General features: G+C 31.8%; 1 protein-coding gene across 1 annotated transcript in view; it reads right to left on the bottom strand.

The window, feature by feature from the left end:
- Positions 1-1,510: 1,510 nt before the first annotated feature.
- The window catches only part of Dh31 (diuretic hormone class 2), a 38,148-nt gene continuing 21,274 nt past the window's right edge, over positions 1,511-18,384 (bottom strand). Inside the window, 2 exon segments of the mRNA XM_018502159.1 lie at positions 1,511-2,241; positions 4,519-4,607. Coding sequence (XP_018357661.1) covers positions 2,109-2,241; positions 4,519-4,607 — 222 coding nt within the window. The 3' untranslated portion in view covers positions 1,511-2,108.

The following is an 18,384-nucleotide window of genomic DNA, read 5'->3' as shown; positions in this document are numbered from 1 at the left end:
AATAAAAATTTAAATTTCGTTATAATTGAATTGTTCGTAGAGTTTGAAATTGTAAAAGTCTGTTAATGTATTACTGAAAAACGCTAGCTACAAAAGTAAATCCAGCTAGAAATGATTGGTCGCTCGACGTTGAATCGATTCGATGCTGATCGATCAATTATCTCTGGCTGGAAAGAATTTTACTATTTCAAGTAATTTATTGGAAACTTGATTAACTTCAGCCAGATTACATATAATCGAATTCGGAAAATCATACACAACGTTCGACATTTGTTTCCTCGACACGATTTGTAATACAATAATATGTCGAAATATCAAAAAGGGCATCGAGCTGCTTTTTCTTCCTTTTTTTTATTTTAAAATTAATCGGACATTTTTTGCGCACCCCTGATCTACGGACTAATTCTAAGTCTATAACATGAAAGAGGAACGAAGTTTTATTACCTCTACGTCGCATTTTTATACGTTTATATTTTATGCAAGCGCATGTGCATCCGGTGCACGTTGCGTGTTACATAAGATGTAGATAGACGTTGGAGCTAGTAAAACAAAGTGACCTAAGTAGCAGGGTCCTCAAATCGTTTCGCGCGACACGCCGAAGTGCTGTAAAACGCTCGATACATAAAATTAAAAAGTACGATCGTCCGAAGCCACCACGAAGTTTCTTACGTAACTCTAGCTGACCGACGAAATCAGATTTGCTGATGAGAAATTCGCACACAACGCGCATTTGCTTTGTCGCTGGCGCAAACGAAATTTGAGAACGCCTGATCTAACGAACGCAACATCGATTATGATTATTATAATAAGTACGACGAGTCTTTTTTTTTTACAAGAGAGATACTAGAATATCGGAGAAGGGAGGAAATATCGAGAGACGAAGGAGTGCAATACGAAAGAATCGTACAATACGTCGTTTGGTATGAAAGTTTAACGAAGCGAGCGTTCAGAAGCTGCGGGAGAAAAATTATTCCATGCGCGTAAAGGATTAAGGAAAAATTCTCTCTCGCACGCAGTGCTTGTCCGGGGGAGGAACTCGTCGCGGCATACGATTTCAATTGCAGATAGTAATATCTAGAATAAATGCAGCCCGGAAGTGGAGCGTCATCGATTCGCGGAGGCGCGACTCGAAGGAGCCCTCTTGTTGAATCAGCGAAGTGCTACGTCTATTTACTTCGTTTATTTTACGGCAGGAATAAAGTTGCTAATTCATACGCGGCTCATGCATAACAATAAATATAGCGAAAGAATAAAATGCAATAGCGATATCTGGCGAGAATATCTTTACGGTACTTGCGAATTTTTTTTTCTTTATCTGTTGAAAGGAGGAAAGAAACATTTAATCGTAAAAACAAGTCGAGCGATCCACCGTATAAAATTAGATTATAAAATTGTTATAAGAGATCTGGATGTTAATAAAAAGAAAAAAATCCGCGAGTGAACGGAAACTCTAAGTCTAACCTGAATTAGTCTATAAAATTTTTAGAAAAACTTTGTCATTTATTATTAATTAATTCTTAAATAAAGATTGAATTGTGTTTTATCGAACTGATGTAGAGCACAAATAAACGGACTCTATGTAATGTACTATTTGTGTTCATTATAAATATATAGATATATTTACTTCAAATTTATTTTAAATAAAAGTATTTCCGCTCGAAGCAATTATATCGCATCCGCTTCTACAGAAGTGAAATAAAGAACGATATAACAATGCAGTTACAAACTGCCAGTGGTGCAACTAGGAGTGTGCAAAAGCTGTAAGTGTGCGAGGATTAAATGGGGAAATGTAAAATTGATCAAATTTATCAACACCGATTAACTATAATTGTATCTATAATCGTATTTATAATTTTTAATCAAGGAACTTATGCTATTTTTGTGCTTCGGAGGAAATGTACGTCTATACACACTCTACAGGTTTATTTGAGAGAAGAGAAGTAATTCATCGCTCGAGTGCATTTATAATAGTTACGCCACTGGCAACGGACGATTCTGAGATCAGTGGTTCAAGCTCGAGGTAGAGATAAAGTGGAAGGATCGAGTCGGGAATGACGTTATTACGAGTTGTATAGTAATCTCTCTGCATCAGTGATCGTGTCTGCGATCTACGCTTGTTCCGAGCGACGCCTTCGTCCGGGACCGCCGGCGTAGTTCGCTGCCGCGAGTCCCATCATGTGTTTCGCCGCCTGAGAACCGCTGTACCCACGATTGAGACCCAGATCCAATCCTCGTTTGGTGCTGCGAACATACCGGTTGAATGTTTATCACGCTGTTATTTGAATCGACCATCTTAGAAAGGGCTTTGCTCCGACAAACACGAGTTCGCAAAACTCAAGAATCACAAAAAGCATTCGAATAGCACATCCCGACGTATATGTATAAGAGCTAGACATCTCCGATTCTATCTCGCTACTCTTATATCAATTGATTGAAACGAAGTCTCTTCTATATATGAATGTGTGTCGATGTAAAAAAGGACACGTACAGTGAAAATCCATTATCGACTTTTTTAAAATAAAGCTCTTCCTAAAATAAGTGGTTCCTTTTATATCCGATGGAATTAAAGGCAAATAAAAGAGACATTGCGGTACGGAAGAAGTATCAAAGGAAAAATGATATTCTGAATATAGAGCGTTCGTTGTCAAATCCCAAACTTCCTATATTAAAATGCTTTTTATTGCACCGCAGTTTAATTTGAGATTCAACTTTTATTATAAGTAATTCTTCATGAATTTTTTTATAAGTTTTCTTGAAAATTAATTATTTAAAATATTACCGACTAAAGCAGTAAACTTAGTAAACACACATAGGCATAATTTTATAAAAAAATATGTTCACATATACATCTATAAACAATATATTGAGTTGAAACAAAAATTCGTAGCGCTACTTTATTTATATTATGTCTATGTGTTTAAACAAATTTGGCAATATATTATTCGAGTAAAATATATTATAGAGCAAAGTTTCAGTTTTAAGAATCTATTTTTTAAACTACGATACGATGATTTTTAACAGAATTATAAGCAAAGTCAAAATGCTTCTCTTATTAAATCTGCAGTAGCAAGTAATAAAAAATAATAATAAACTTAAGGAGGTTCGATTATTACTTTTGCAAGTTTTTTTTTGGGCATATGACAGGTCCACAAAGAGGGGAGAAAATTTCCTTTTATTCAGCTAATAGTTTTCTATATGTAAAAATTACCACACACAAACAGACATTCAGAAGGTTTAAGCTATGTTCAGCAGACTCAACATAATCGCTGTTATTGATGTATTTTTCTAGATTAAAAAGTCTGATTGGATGATCTAGAAAAATAGCGAGCGCTCACTCAACTGTTAAGTCTGCTGAACGCAGCTATAGAGACTATCTGTAAGTAAAGACTTTAAGCTTTAAAACTGTTTTTGACAATTAAATTTTGTTCATTTTTAACAAAGTTTTGACCGCTTGAATTTTGAAGTGCTAAATTTGTATTTTAACTCAATATTAACAAAATTAACATCCCACATGTATTAACTATTAACTTGACAGCATGCCTGTCTAAAATCATGACATAAGATATGATTTAAAAGACGTTTTACGTTTCGAGTTTGGACAGGGACAGTAACATGAATTATGCATAACGTTAAGATATCATTGTATAACATTATCTTACTTTTCCATCTCAGGGCGGTTGATGCGACTAAGACGAGAGAGTATCTCTAGAAACTCGTCTCGGTCTATGTCATCCTGCTGATCCCAATAACTTTCATGGCTGCGTGCGTAGTGTAAAATAGGAATTGATTGAGGAATTGATCGATTAATCGCGAAAACTGCACACAATAATAAACATCGAATTACACAAGATGAGAAATGGGCGTTGAAAATGTAATTTAACTGGGAAATCGATAAAAATCGCCAAAACTTACGACCTCTATAAAATCTATTTTTCTCTCACAAGAAAGAGACTCTGGAAACTGAAATGAATGATGTGAGAGAGGTAAAAATATAGTTGTCAAATATAATTCAGGGACGGCGTTAATAGATACGCCTGCAACTCGGAATTATTCTTCGCGATTGTCTAAAACGTCGTTCGACGAGTCATTTCAGTTACCAGGATTCCTTTCAATCGGCTGGCGTGTCAAATAGGAACTAGGTTAAACTGTTCGAGCAGATGCGCTTCTGCTTCTCGTTCAATATATTCATTTAATTGTAAATAAGCACTCGGGGAAATTTCGATTTGCATTGATTCGAAGTTGAGGATATTTAAAATTAATTTCGGACGCCTACTTATTGTTGAATATAATTTTATTAATTATAGGCATGTAGCTAAATATTTACTGATAGCGTTCAACCATCGATAATGTTAAAGTCTTTTATATAATATATATGATATTTTTTTTTAAAGAGAAAATTCACGGACGTTTTATTACATATGATTCGGCACACACAGGATTTAATAATTTTCATAATATTCTAATAATTATTGACTCTCTCGTCTTCCCGATTTATCAAAGATAGGAAAAGTTACCTACCGCGGTATTGCATCGGCTGTGAGACTCGAAACTGCGACAACGACTACGAACATCAGTAGCGTGCACAAAGCAGTCATCTTGGGCTGCATCTAAAATAAATTAATCGTATAATTATATTATAATAACTGATTTTACATTTATAAATCAAGAGCTAGTAAATCGTAAACAAGATCAGAATGGGAATCAGGTACACGCGGCTTTTTATAGCTAAAACAATCTAGGCACTCCACATAATAAGATCAGAATCATAATATGCTTTTATATAAGTAGTATAAATATTCAGATCTCGTCTGGAGATCTAAATTCCTGCGTTACATAATAGTGCTTGGCATCTCAGGCGGTCACATTAAATGTTAAATTCGGCAGTAAATGAGATTAAGATGCGTGAATACAAAGCGACGTGCTCATATGTATTCCTTTTGTAATACGTAATCCTGCGATATTCCTCGTCCCATTGTTCTACTTGGTTTACTATCTTCACCATCGTTTAATGGAAAATATCAAAATATGGCAATATCAATATATGCTTTACCATGCGCGTCTGTTTAAAGACCACTAAATCCTACTAGGAAAACGTTCCTGATTGAGAACAACTCTACTACTGCAACGAATTTGACTAACTGTCTTAAAGCATTCGCGAGATTTCATTTTCGTGGAATTCTAATTTAAAGTAAATTCAATTCAAGTATGAAACTTGTTTAAATACGCAACAATAATTGTGACGGTAGCTAGAAAAAAGTAAGTATTGTACGAGTAAAATATTGTTTTCGAGAAAAGCATGTTTGAAGCTTTCATTCAAATCCGTAATTTTATCAGCAATTGATAGAATAGCAGGAATTGTAAACAATATTTTTAAATATTCTGTTAAGATAGAATTGGAAACAAGTAAGATAGAAAATAAATGAGGAAGACATAGAAAGAACAATTTTGTTAAAGTATAATATCTGAAAATTCAGCTATAGATCTGAAAAATTTTTAATTGGAAATGAATAAACCAGAAAATTCTGATTTGTCCATTTTCAATTAAAATTCCAATTATTGCAATCAGACTTTCTTCCCCATCAGTGTAGAATGTTGAAATTTTTTGCAACATTGTTTATTATGCGTAAATATCCTATATAATGATTTTAATAATCCAATAAAATTATTTTTAGATCTGTGTCTAGCAAAATTTTTAAATAATAACACTTCGGCAGAATCATTCTAGGATTGCCACAAAATTTAAAATCAGAGAAATGTCAGGGAAATTGAAAACGGTCAGGGACATCAGGGAAAAGTCAAAGAATTTTGCACAAATTATTTTTGAAAAATTAAATTTCTCGGCTTTAAAGAAGTTTAATATGCGTGTATCACATCTCTACTCTCTAAATCTGAATCAGTGGATAGTCACTAATTACAGTGGCATACTTGGCACTGATAATCTGTGAAGTTCAATTAAAAAAAGGAAGAATGTTTGAGCATTATATAATTAAAATACTGATATTTGTGCACGTTAATTTCAATTTTCCATATTCATTAAATTTAAGCACTAAAACAAGGTTAGTTAGATCACATAATAAGATTAGCTAAGTTAGGGATCTCACATTTAATTCACTGATAACCAGTGGCATACTTGGCCACTGATTACCCACTGATTTAGATTTAGAGAGTACGTAGTTTTGGAATATTATCAACTTAACAATTAAATGCAAGCAGCACTCAACAATATTAATATTTACATTGTTATGTTAAATTGCTTTCTTAACAAAATATTTTATGGTTTCCAAATTAGAAAATACAAAAAAATTCAAAGCATCAGAGAAAAGTTATGGAATTTTAGAATAAGGAATTTGTGACATACTGTATTCTTTTCGTGTAGAAAAATTTTAAATATTTTATCAAAGTGTTTGTGTTTGTCGCCTATTAAGTTTTATTTTGTTAGTTTAGAATAGCTTCTTTTATAAATGTACAACGTGACACACTTTGCTGATCTCATATCGCCAGATATAAACTGTAAGGTTAAGAAAAGATTGTCACAAGATAAGAAAGACAGTGTCTACTGAAAAGATAGTAGTCCGCTCGTATATTTTCGAAAGTAAAATTCTCAGAAATTTTCTGAAAACATTGTACTCTTATCATATCGCGATAAACGCGACAAGTGATTGTTAGTTAAATGATCGTCGATTTACCTATATTTATCGTAGTTGAGCAATGCGAATATTGTTTCGAAACCACCGTAGGCGGTCCGTATCTTTTCAAGTATCTTTCAAGGCGCGGAAAGTTCGTTGTTAAATGAAACGCCAAGTAAAGGAGATGAGAGATCGTAGGAGTAGTTGAAGGCGAAAGATGAAACAATGGTCCCTCCAGAATATGGAGAAAAGTTGGCGTGTTCTCGGCTAACAAACTATTCAACTCGCGACCCAGGAAGAACGTCCTGTCATCCGACGATAATTTATATGGGGTAGAGATAGCTTTCTCGTTCTGCAGAGTTAGTAGCGTATCCATATAAGCAGTGAAGAATATAATTTAGAACTATCATAGGTATAACAACCTTTAGCCCAATGATGAATGTCTATAACACTAGGTTTACAAAAAATATTTTTTAATTACTTTGAACTAGACAAGACGTTGCATATAAATTTTTAGATAAAAGGGATGCTGCAAGTTAAATTTCACTAGCACGTTAGGTTCCCGGAGTAATTGAGATTTAATGCGCTAAAATAATTTTTTTACGTTATTTGACATTTTGTCGTAAAAAGGATTGTTATCTTTTAATTCTGATCAGAAATCATGTATTGTTCCCCTATAAAATGTATTTTTTTTAAATTTTAATATCTTACTGTTCAATCATGAAAAATGTTCAATTATGAAGGACTCATATACAGACTTTTCCTAAGATAGTAAATTTTCCGCTTATTAGAAGTCATTATACTTACAATTTCTAATTTGTGACTATTACACAGTGTAATTTGTTATTACAGATAATTACATATTACAGATGTTAAATGTATACGTACACACACATAATGTCTCATTTTAATTATCTACCTCTAATATCTAATAATAAAAAAATACATTTAAAAAAATTGTACGATCAGTGTCTGTGTATCGATAGCAACAAATTAAAAATTGTATATGACGTCATAAGAGGGAAAATTTATTATCTTAAAAAACTCTGTTTTTTATTTAAATCCACATGGCTAAAGAGTAAGATACTGAAATAAAAGAAAATATATTTTATGAGGGATGAACAAAATACATTCATGATTTTTAATCGAAATTTCAAAATAATGATTATCTTTTTTACAAAAAAATGTCAAATATCATTAAAAAAGTTATTTTTGGAAATTAAATTTGAATTATAGAAAACCTGACGTGCTGGAACTTGCGGCATCGTTTTTAGCATTCAAGAATCTATAAGAAACATCTAATCAGCTTCGAAGATTTTTTACTGTCTAAATTATATAGTGTAATATTCCACACTGTTGCATTAATGATATCATCGTAACATGCATTAGTAGTGAGAATCTTAAGTGAGATAATTACGATGGAATTATTAAGATAAAAGATAATAACTTAACTAGATCGTTATTTTTAATTTCCAGACTATAAGTAAGATTGATGTAACAGATTTGCGCAATATATGTCTTCCAAACAGAGTAACATTTAGAAACTCAAGCTGTAGTCGAAGTTCTTATTTTATTTTCTTTTTATCCTCTTTATGTCTACGAATTTTGCAGCACTTTTTTCTCTCTTTCTTTTTGACGTTTATTCAATCAGCATTTTATTGCGGTATAACTACAACTCACTTTGAATAGTACCTTGTAGGTAGATAATTGGATACGCGGTTCGCAGTAATTGATGGCCATAGGCTGATATTCCATATCCGTGTATTTATTTTCATTTGTGAAAGAGGATGCGTTTATACTTTGTGTCGTAGAACGTTATTTCTCTTTCACGGCGTAAATATACGAATTTTTATATTAAACATACAATTATGTACGAAAATCTCACTGTTCCGTTATTATTCTATACAAAGCGTTTATTAAAAAATTGTTGAATGGTCGTATTTTTTTAAATTCGCCTTTTTTTACAAATTGTATTCATACATACACACATATACATGTACATCAGAATAGTACCCTATAAAGCACTACTCTTTTTAATTTGCATTATGACCGAAATTTTAAAAGCACTGCTCTTGTTAGTTTGCGTTATGACCGAAATTTTAAAAGCACTGCTCTTATTAATTTACATGATGGTCCAAAAACGAAATGAATCTCCATATTTTTCAAGTTATAGTTTCCCAAGACATTTCTCTGCTCATAATGTCCACTAAATGGATCGTTTCCGCGCTATAATTCCATACGCATAACATTGAAGGCAAACAGAAAACAGAAAGACGCACTGCACAGAGTTAACGTTCCGAGAACGCTTAGAGTTCGCGTTTAATTTTCTCCGGTTGCCATTAATGCGGATTAGACGACTCTGGCGCCGTCGCTTTACTATACTATACTTCGAGAGAAGCCGCGAGCCATAAATCTACGCAATTTCATCGAATTTATCGTCCCAGATACTTAGCGTAACCGTGCGTCGAACGAGGTGGGCGATATAAATCAAATCATATCTAAAAAGAAAAGCTACGCGGCAACATAAGAGTATGTTAAGTATACCACGCGGTTAATATCGTTAGTTTCCGACGTAAAAATTATTTTTCTTGAAAACACGTTCCCGATAATTGTCCCCGGTAGTGCCGTCGTAACCGCGGTGAATCTAATAACGCGATAATTGAGTTTCGATCCAGAAACTTTACCTGTATTGATCGTTCAATCTTGCGATCTCGACCGGTTTTTTTTCTACCTGCGCGTCCTTAAGTGCTCTAAGTTCAGTCCGTCTACGGAATGGAGTGGTTCCACTTCGCCAAAAAAAGTATTTGCTCACCATTTGGAATAAACCGAATCAATCTTATGATGTATACAAATATCATAAAATTATTCGGCCACAAGCAAATGTCTTCTCGTACTAATTTTTGAAAAAATTATCATCGACACACTGAAAAAAACTAAATTAAAAAAAATATGTTTGAATAATTCTAAATATTTATTAAATGTAAACATATATTTATTTGATACAAGAATTATTAATTTGACTTAACTATTATTTTTTTATTTTGAGTAAATACTTATTTATTGGAAGTAAACATTTAATTAGTACTAAAAAAATATATATTGAGATTTAATGAACTTTTTTCAAAACGTATTTCTTCACCGGAAAAAAAAATATAGTCAATTTTAATAAGTATTTAGTTCAATACTCTGCCAACTAAACATTTACTTACCATAAATAAATATTTGTTCAGTAAAAAGAATGATTGTTAAGTAAAATTAATATTTCTTGTATCAAATAAATATGTCTTTATATTTAATAAATATTTAGTTGGCAGTATTCAATTAAATATTTATTAAAATTGACTATATTTTTTCTCAATGTTGGCAAAAATGTCAGTCGGTCATTCTTTTTATATTTTTTCTCCTATCGATTTTTTTCTGTATGCATAACGATACTGCTCAGTATTGTTGCGTTAAAATTGAAAACGGTAGTCTTATCGGAATACAGAAGACAGGAGAAATATTATTTCTGAAGTAACAAGATGGTAACAGATTTCGATTCCATAATATATGCAATTATAACATGGTTCAGTCATCTCACCTTTTAATTTGTTGTTTCGCGTCCATTTTGTTATTAAATATTCATTCTTCCATAGTGGATAAATATATTCTACAATAGCATGAATGAATTGTACACACGGCTTTAAATGCGGCAATAACAGTATTATTCACTTCCTAGATCAATTCAATCGCGGTAGCGATTTAGTTTCCGAACAATGTCGTCAATATCAATGGTTAATAAACGATTCTCTCTTTATTACTCGTATAATAATGCGTGATACCGTGGCGAATGACAAAATCAACGCACGCATGATGATAAAGACCACGCATGATTAAATTCGAATGAACGCCGATCGCTTATCGTAAACGCTATTCCGAGCTATATGGAAATCAAACGGTTTTAGCTGAGCATGTGAAAAAACATAGCCATTTCGGAATCTTGTATGATTAGTTTAATTATAATATAAATAGAATAAAGTTTTTTATAATTCACATTTTTATCTTTTACCGTCTAAATATTTCGTGTCTGCAAATTAAATTATAATATTTTATTACATTATTTTATATCATATTTTTAGATTTTTCGGAATTATATGTAAATTATATATTTCTATTTACTTCATTTATTTATAACTTTTACTAACTTTTAATTGATATTAATATTTCATAGATGTGTGATATACAAGATATGTAATTATTTATTATAATTTCTCTTTATTAGATATTATAAAATATAATTTAGAAAAAAAGGATAAAATTTAATTTTGAATATAAAAATTTCGGAGCTATTCGAGCCTGGCTACTTCGTTTACACCAATTCTTATATTACAAACTTCTTTCACAAATACAAACGTTTCAATCTTTAATAAGATCCTCCTCAGTGAAATAATTTAAATTACAGTTACATACAATATGATAGCCCGTATCCTCCCATTCGTAGTACAATAAAATCGTTTTCCACAACATGTATATAGACCTCTAAGTGAGTGATCCACTGTATGATGTTCTGTGTAATTATATTATTCTTTATCTACCAATGTATATCAATCATCGGATGTAGATTCGTTGTATAAATAAATCTAATCAACAGAGAAACTCATGGCTCCTAATTTCTTCCGTTAAAATATTTATCCAATAACTTAAAAATGTATAACCTTTCACATTGTCGACTCAATACATAATAATGTCATTACTTATGTATTGAGTCAACACTGTGTGAAAGGTTATACATTTTTAAGTTGTTGGATAAATCTTTTAACGGAAGAAATTAGGAGCCATGAGATTCTCCGTTGATGGGATTTATTTATACAACGAATCTCATACGATTGATATACATTGGTGGATAAAGAATAATATAATTACATAGGACAGCATACAGTGGATCGCTTAGAAATCTACGTATCGTGGAAAACGATTTTATTATACTACGAATGGAAGGATATGGGTTATCATATTGTATGTAACTGTAATTTAAATTATTTCACTGAGGAAGACCTCATTAAAGGTTGAAAAATTTGTATTTGTGAAAGAAGTTTGTAATACGAGTATAAGAATTGGCGTAAACGAACTAACCAGGCTCGAATAGCTCCGAAATTTATATTCAAATTTAATTTGTATTTAATTGAGCTAATAAATATAGGATAAAATTTAATCACTTATCATATATTTACGAAACCTATAAAATTTTTTTTATATTATTCACTTAATGTCACTTTTATTTGATTTAAGGCTCAGACTACGGAAAAACTCGTGGGGGTATTAGCAACTTCGAGACGGAAACTTTCGCCGATGTGTGTGACAGTTACTCTTTTTCATAAAATGTTTTCATATGCGCGATAAAGTGGCAACTAATGCAACCGAGACCGAATCTGCAATACATTGTTCGTTGTTGCAACTTTGCCGACATTGTAAATGCATTTAAATGCATTCTATAGTTATCGCGACGGTATATCGTATACGCGGTGCATTTACCCTGTATTCGCTTGTACTGGAATAGAAAATAAAACATAAACGCGATTTACAAGACAATGGAATGACGTAAAACATGAAAGCTTGTCGTCATCGGCGGACACGGTTAATCTCGCAAAAATTGAGCTGTAAGAACATTAACGTGAGCCAATACGATTCCAGCTTGTGTCAAAGAATAATATTTTGGAACACGTTTTTCGAGATAATTTATTCTTATATAAAATATTTCGGGATTGCTTTTCTTCTTGTTTACATGTAAAACATGTGAGCCTTACAGAAATTTCGTGCTTTCATTATTTTATATGCTAAAAAGTTATGAAATATTTTTTTCGCAATAAGTTCTTTACAGGTTTTAAAATACTAATAGCATCTAACACTGAGAGAAATAATTTTGTTATAGGAACAAATCAAGGGAAAGCAAATGTGATATTTGTTAAAAAAACGATCGATTTGTTATGATTGCAAATTAATTCGTCAATGTAATAAATAATCAATAGTATCGCTAACAAATAAGAGGCTCATATATATATATATTTATGTATGAAAGTCGTAGACGTTGCAGGGTCTCAAATCGTAAGAAATTGACTAATTCTAGTCGTAGGGAGACTATTCTCCCTATATTTGACTGTGCTTGGTCGGTTTCCTACGACTTAAGACTCCACGATCATCTACGAATTCTATGTAAACGAGCCTAAAGTCTATCCCAAAGATAGGTTAGATTCTATATAGTTTGTTCCTCTGTTACTAGTAATTGGTTGGTATAGCAGCAATCACAACAACAAAATTTGTTGTCGCATATTTACCAATCACCGGTTAAAGATACTGGTGGCTTGCTAAATTAACAAAATCCTTTCTCTCAGTGCAAATCAATGATCTAATTTTATTTGAGATTATTATTTCTGTTTGATTGTGTTATAAGTCCGAAAATAATTGGCGTGTGATTATTTCTGAAGTAAAATTGATTTAAATACTTTTAAATACTAAATAGAGATGTATTATTCCAACATCTAACTTTAGTCGTAATAGATGCTTTTCGTATTTAGTTGATTCGTTTATATAAGCGGTTTTGTTTTTAACCTTAATATTGTGAAATAAATATACATGTTTCGGCTAAAAAGTTAGCCGAAACATGTATACAAATTAATAATTAAATAAGATAGATACAATTTAATAATATCGAAATTTATCTCGTACGTAGTACAGCGCTAATTCCCAATAGCTAAATTGATTATAATTATATTGTAAAATAATTTACAATTTCAATAAAACATAAAATAGTTATTTGAAATAATAAAAAATGATTTTAATATCCTTTACTTATATCTGGGGCTTACTCTCACATTTCTCACAATCAGAAAAGAAAAATGAAATGTCAAGAAATTCTGTCACTATATACGAACAAACGTGATAATTCCCAGGATAAGGAGAATAGGTAGATTTTGAGCAGTAAATATATGATTCAGTCGGTGACAAGCGCAATTGACAAATCGATTCAGGCTGGCCAAGTGCTTTCCACATCTAGAAAACAATTCGCAGAAATGTTAGATTATTATATCCTGTTCAATTCGTATTAATACTTTGTAATATTCCATATTAATTCTGCAATTTGTATTAATACTTCGTATTATAAAAATAATTATTACGTAACAATATAATTTAATACGAAGCTAAATATAAATTGACTTAATAGACCAATCGTTCGGACTGGTTGTTAACAAGTAATATTGGCTAATACATATGTGAAACATATTATGCATTTCTGTGTATTTGTCAAAACTTCGATTAATTTGCGCAAAATTAACTTCGTTGTATTTTAAAGATTTAAACCAATCGAGTCCAACAAATGTGAATTTACGACCTAATAAAATTATAATTATATTAAATGTTTGCGAGTTGTTATTGTCGATTGGTACCATATTGACTTCCTTTGTGTATGAGAAGTTCAGTAGCAACAGCTGGGTTATACGAATTCCATTAGCATAAACCGCTCTCGCAGAACAGCGATGAATGAATGTACACAAAATGCTTTGACACATTCTTGGCTTTGTAACGACGATCAATCGATTTAAAATTAATTTATATAAAAACAGACAATTTTTTAAGTACATAAATTTTCTTAAAACTGACTTTAGATTCTGTTATTAGAACACTCTTGGATTAAAGTCAAAATTTTACGATTCTCTGTACACGAATATCTGAGTTATCGCGATAAATAAATGATACATTGTGTCACGTACGTCACATCGGGAAAATTAAATTCCCGACGCAAGTATATCGCGGTTATAAGAATGGACGTGAGACCAGATGAGATGAATCTGCCTTTCTGGGGGCTCCTCCAATAACGAGTTTATCACAGTTTTACGAGCGGCTAGATAGTCAATACACGACCATGCGAACGGGTAATGCATGATTGCTCTTATGAGAATATTTGCCCGATCGGAGACGTCATCTCGTGCGACTAGAAAAAAAAATGAGAGAAGCGTTTTCTAACGATATCTCATTCCGGTCGCATCTCCAGCTTATCTCGATTTTATGGGATTATCATCGTTGATGAAGTCTTGACTGTGATATATATTCGTATTTTTTCCATGACGCTAACACGTGGAATTTAGATACGTAGGATTTGCGGAGTTACCCGGATTTTCGAGGGAACGTGAACTGTTTAAAAATTTATATCTCGCAACATGAGCTTAAGTTTGAGAGGTACACATGTTCCTCTTCGAAATTGACGCCCCTAAACCGCGGTTAGAATTTAACGAATTTACTCCACGCTCCGTGAAGTTCAACATATTACACGGTTGCGTTTCGAATGCGTGATATTGAGAATTTATTGCCGGGTTGCAACCCTAACGCTTTAATAATAAAACCTTTCGAACATATATGTATTACGATTTCATGTGTCTATATATGGCTATATCTACGATCTATGAAATTGAAACAGCTAGCGGTAGCAATTTTCGTAAATAAAAGATCAACTTTTCCACAAAAAAACTGAACCATCTGAATTAATAAGTATTAATATAGAGTGAAGGAGTTATTTCATCTATAGAGCGATGTACAGATATCACTTTTTATCGCTTTCGCTCTTTTCTCATGTGAAATAAGAAAGAACTTCCTGAGTCATTTCGACAAAGACATTTATGATTACGTAAGAAATCCAAAGATATGTTCTATACCCGGATGTGAATCACCGTTTCCATTAAGTATTACATCCTTCGTTTGAGTTAACGACCGTACATTTTTAATATTTAAACTGCGCAATAAAGTTAGACTCGTTTCTAGCCTATTGGAGTTAATCGTGAAACAATTTATATTACAATTAAAATTAATTAAAATCTTTATAAATCAAGATTCAAATTATGGATAGATAATATAACAAAACTAAAATGTCAAGTTTAAAAAAAAAATTCAAATTAAAATATTAAACTTTTTAAATTCTTTACTTGAAATATGGATAAGAATAACATCTTTTTGTCAAGGCGGAGACAAATTATTCGATTGTAATTTCCGCTTAGAACATTCAATGCTTCAAGTCTTGTTGAAAGTTTGCCAGACTTTAATGGAAAACTGAATGAAATAATTGAGTAAAATTGCAGTTGTAATTAAGAACTGTATTATGTTTATCCCTTCCATCTTTTTATTCGTTTGTTCTTAAAGGGTACAAAGATATAGGTATACCGATTACATTCAACGAGATTACAAAGTAGAGTTTATCTGTGTCACATGCTAACGATAATACATATGATGTCCCAACTTAATTCTCGACATAGTTCTGACGGAAAGATGACATTTTGGAACTTCGTAATTCGGATATTGACATTCGACCTCTCATTGTTGCGATATCCACGCGGAAGTAACTTTCCGTTCGATATACGATTTACACGACGGTACGTGAATCCTAAGAATGCTTGACTTCGTGCTCCACTTAGAGAGATAAACTTAAGAAACACTCGAAGATTCAGTGCACGTCCGACAACTAAGCACTGTTTTTCCTCTTCAAAACCGCAAATATTATTTCAAAAAATTTACGTAGCTAACTCAAGATCTCTTTTTGATCTTTTCAATGCACGTCTCGTTATTTTCAATCTTTTATAACATTTGCATTTGCATTAGAAGGATATTATTTTGAGCAACAGTTAAAATATGCGAGGCACAGAGAGGGTACTAAGCTAAAATAATAATATTCCGTTATTTAAAACAAAGAGATTAAGGGATAATTATATGAAGAGTATAATATACTATTTTATACATTGAATATTTCAAAAAAAGAGAGAAGAAAAGGTGCATGTAGCGACAAAATTTTTCGAAAAATTATGAGATTAAAAGATATACTTGCTAACATGGGGGACCGTAATGCATTTCATGCACGCGCACATGGCAGTAAAATTCCACAACGTGGTGGAATTTCGACAACCCTTCGCTTTGCTAGTGCCGAGAGTGAAGGTGCCTTTGTTTCAGGAAAGTCCCTTTTCCTGTGTCGTCATTGCTGCCATTGTTATCGTGGTTGTCTATCCGCGATTTAGGTCCCTTTGAGAATTTTGCACGGCGCGAACGATGAGCAAGTCCGATGGATGATGGACTCGTTATAAAATTTTACTGCACCCGTGAATTCAATAAAAAATCATATCAAAGCGAAAAAGAATCTTTTCAGACATTTTTCGACATTTTATTTAAAATGTAACAGTAAAAACGTTATTAAACTTGTTAAATTGAACGAGATGGAATCTCTTTTAATTGGCCTCTTTCGAATATTGTATTTTACCTTAAAATAGTATAGGATTACAGTCAGTTTTTAATTAGACATAAAATAACTCCGTGATAAATATTAATGGAGAACGATATCAGCGAAATGGGTACATGGCTTATTGAGAGTAGAACTTTCATCGCGTATGTCCTTCTTAAAATGATGTATCGTTTCGCTGACATTTATATATTAGTTTATGCATGATACTTGATTGAAATCCACTGCGAGAATATCATCGTGCATTAAATTGATTCATCGTAGATTAAATTGATTCATCTCTTTCATAAATTTAATTCAAAAAAGCTTCGACAGCTGAAACAGTCCTTCTTTTTTAATGATGACAACTTTAAGAGATTGATGTAAGAATTATATCAATGCTCAAGGCTGATAATCATCAGTGCTGAGTGTATTATAAAAAAAATCACATGTTTTTAATTGTAATCAAATCGATAAGTTATCAGAATACTAACAAGACATTTTTTTTAATAGTTAATTAAATATAAGTTTTTAATTATTTTTTTGTCACGTATAAAATAAATTTCGCTATACAATAGAAATGATAACACTAAAGGTTGCATGAGAAAATTACTATTCTCGCTGTAATCTTGTGATGATTTAATTTTAAGCGCTCAAGGGATATGGCATACTGAATACACACACGGCATACACAGCTGTTATGTAGATAAAGCTGAGAATAGTGTCCATATTCTGTGATAGATACACAGTTTTACAGATTTTATAATAAAATTTCGAGCTTGGATTTTCCCTTTGGATCAGATTCATCGGACCTGTTAGCGCTTTGTTAGGCATACTAACAACTTTTTAAGTAAACACATAGTCGGATCTACAGAGATTTGAAAATAAATAAATGAACAAAATGTATTTTTGCCGTGTAAATGCATAAAAAAATAATACATTTCATGTAGCACGAATTTCGATGTTTTATTTATCATAGTTACACTTTATATTTTTACTTCACATCCGAGTTAAGTAAAGAACAGTTTCTCAAAAATTAAACGTTAAATGTATTATCTTACTTTACAAACTTTCATATCATTCCTTCACTTCAAATGTAATACAACTAAAAAACTTAAATTAATTTTTTTGTTTAAAAAAGGAGAAAAGTTATTTTTCAACTTTTATTTAACAGAAAGTTATCGATTAATCAAATAATATCAGGCAAAAAGAATGTATCATTAATATGATTAAATGTTATTTTTATCATTTTCGTTTCACAATTCTTAAAAACCATTGTTTTTTAGTTACAATGATTTCGATCTTTATAAAGTTAAGCTTAGATACTTGATAGGGTAATGTTTACTTAACTCATTCATGGTAATAACTCGAAAATCACATATTTTTGTAGTTGTGTCACTTTTAGAATAGAGGAGCGATATATCCGTATCATATTTTTAATATAATATATTGTATGTGAGATGATGCACAGAGTTATTATATGAAAAATTTTATTGAAATCTTCTCAAGAGGTGTGTAATAAAACTGAGT

The sequence above is a fragment of the Trachymyrmex cornetzi genome, unplaced genomic scaffold (assembly GCF_001594075.2).
Source record: "Trachymyrmex cornetzi isolate Tcor2-1 unplaced genomic scaffold, Tcor1.1 scaffold147, whole genome shotgun sequence".
Lineage (NCBI taxonomy): Eukaryota > Metazoa > Arthropoda > Insecta > Hymenoptera > Formicidae > Trachymyrmex > Trachymyrmex cornetzi.
Note: the sequence above shows the minus strand (reverse complement) of the source record. Positions and strands in the feature narration are given on the sequence as shown.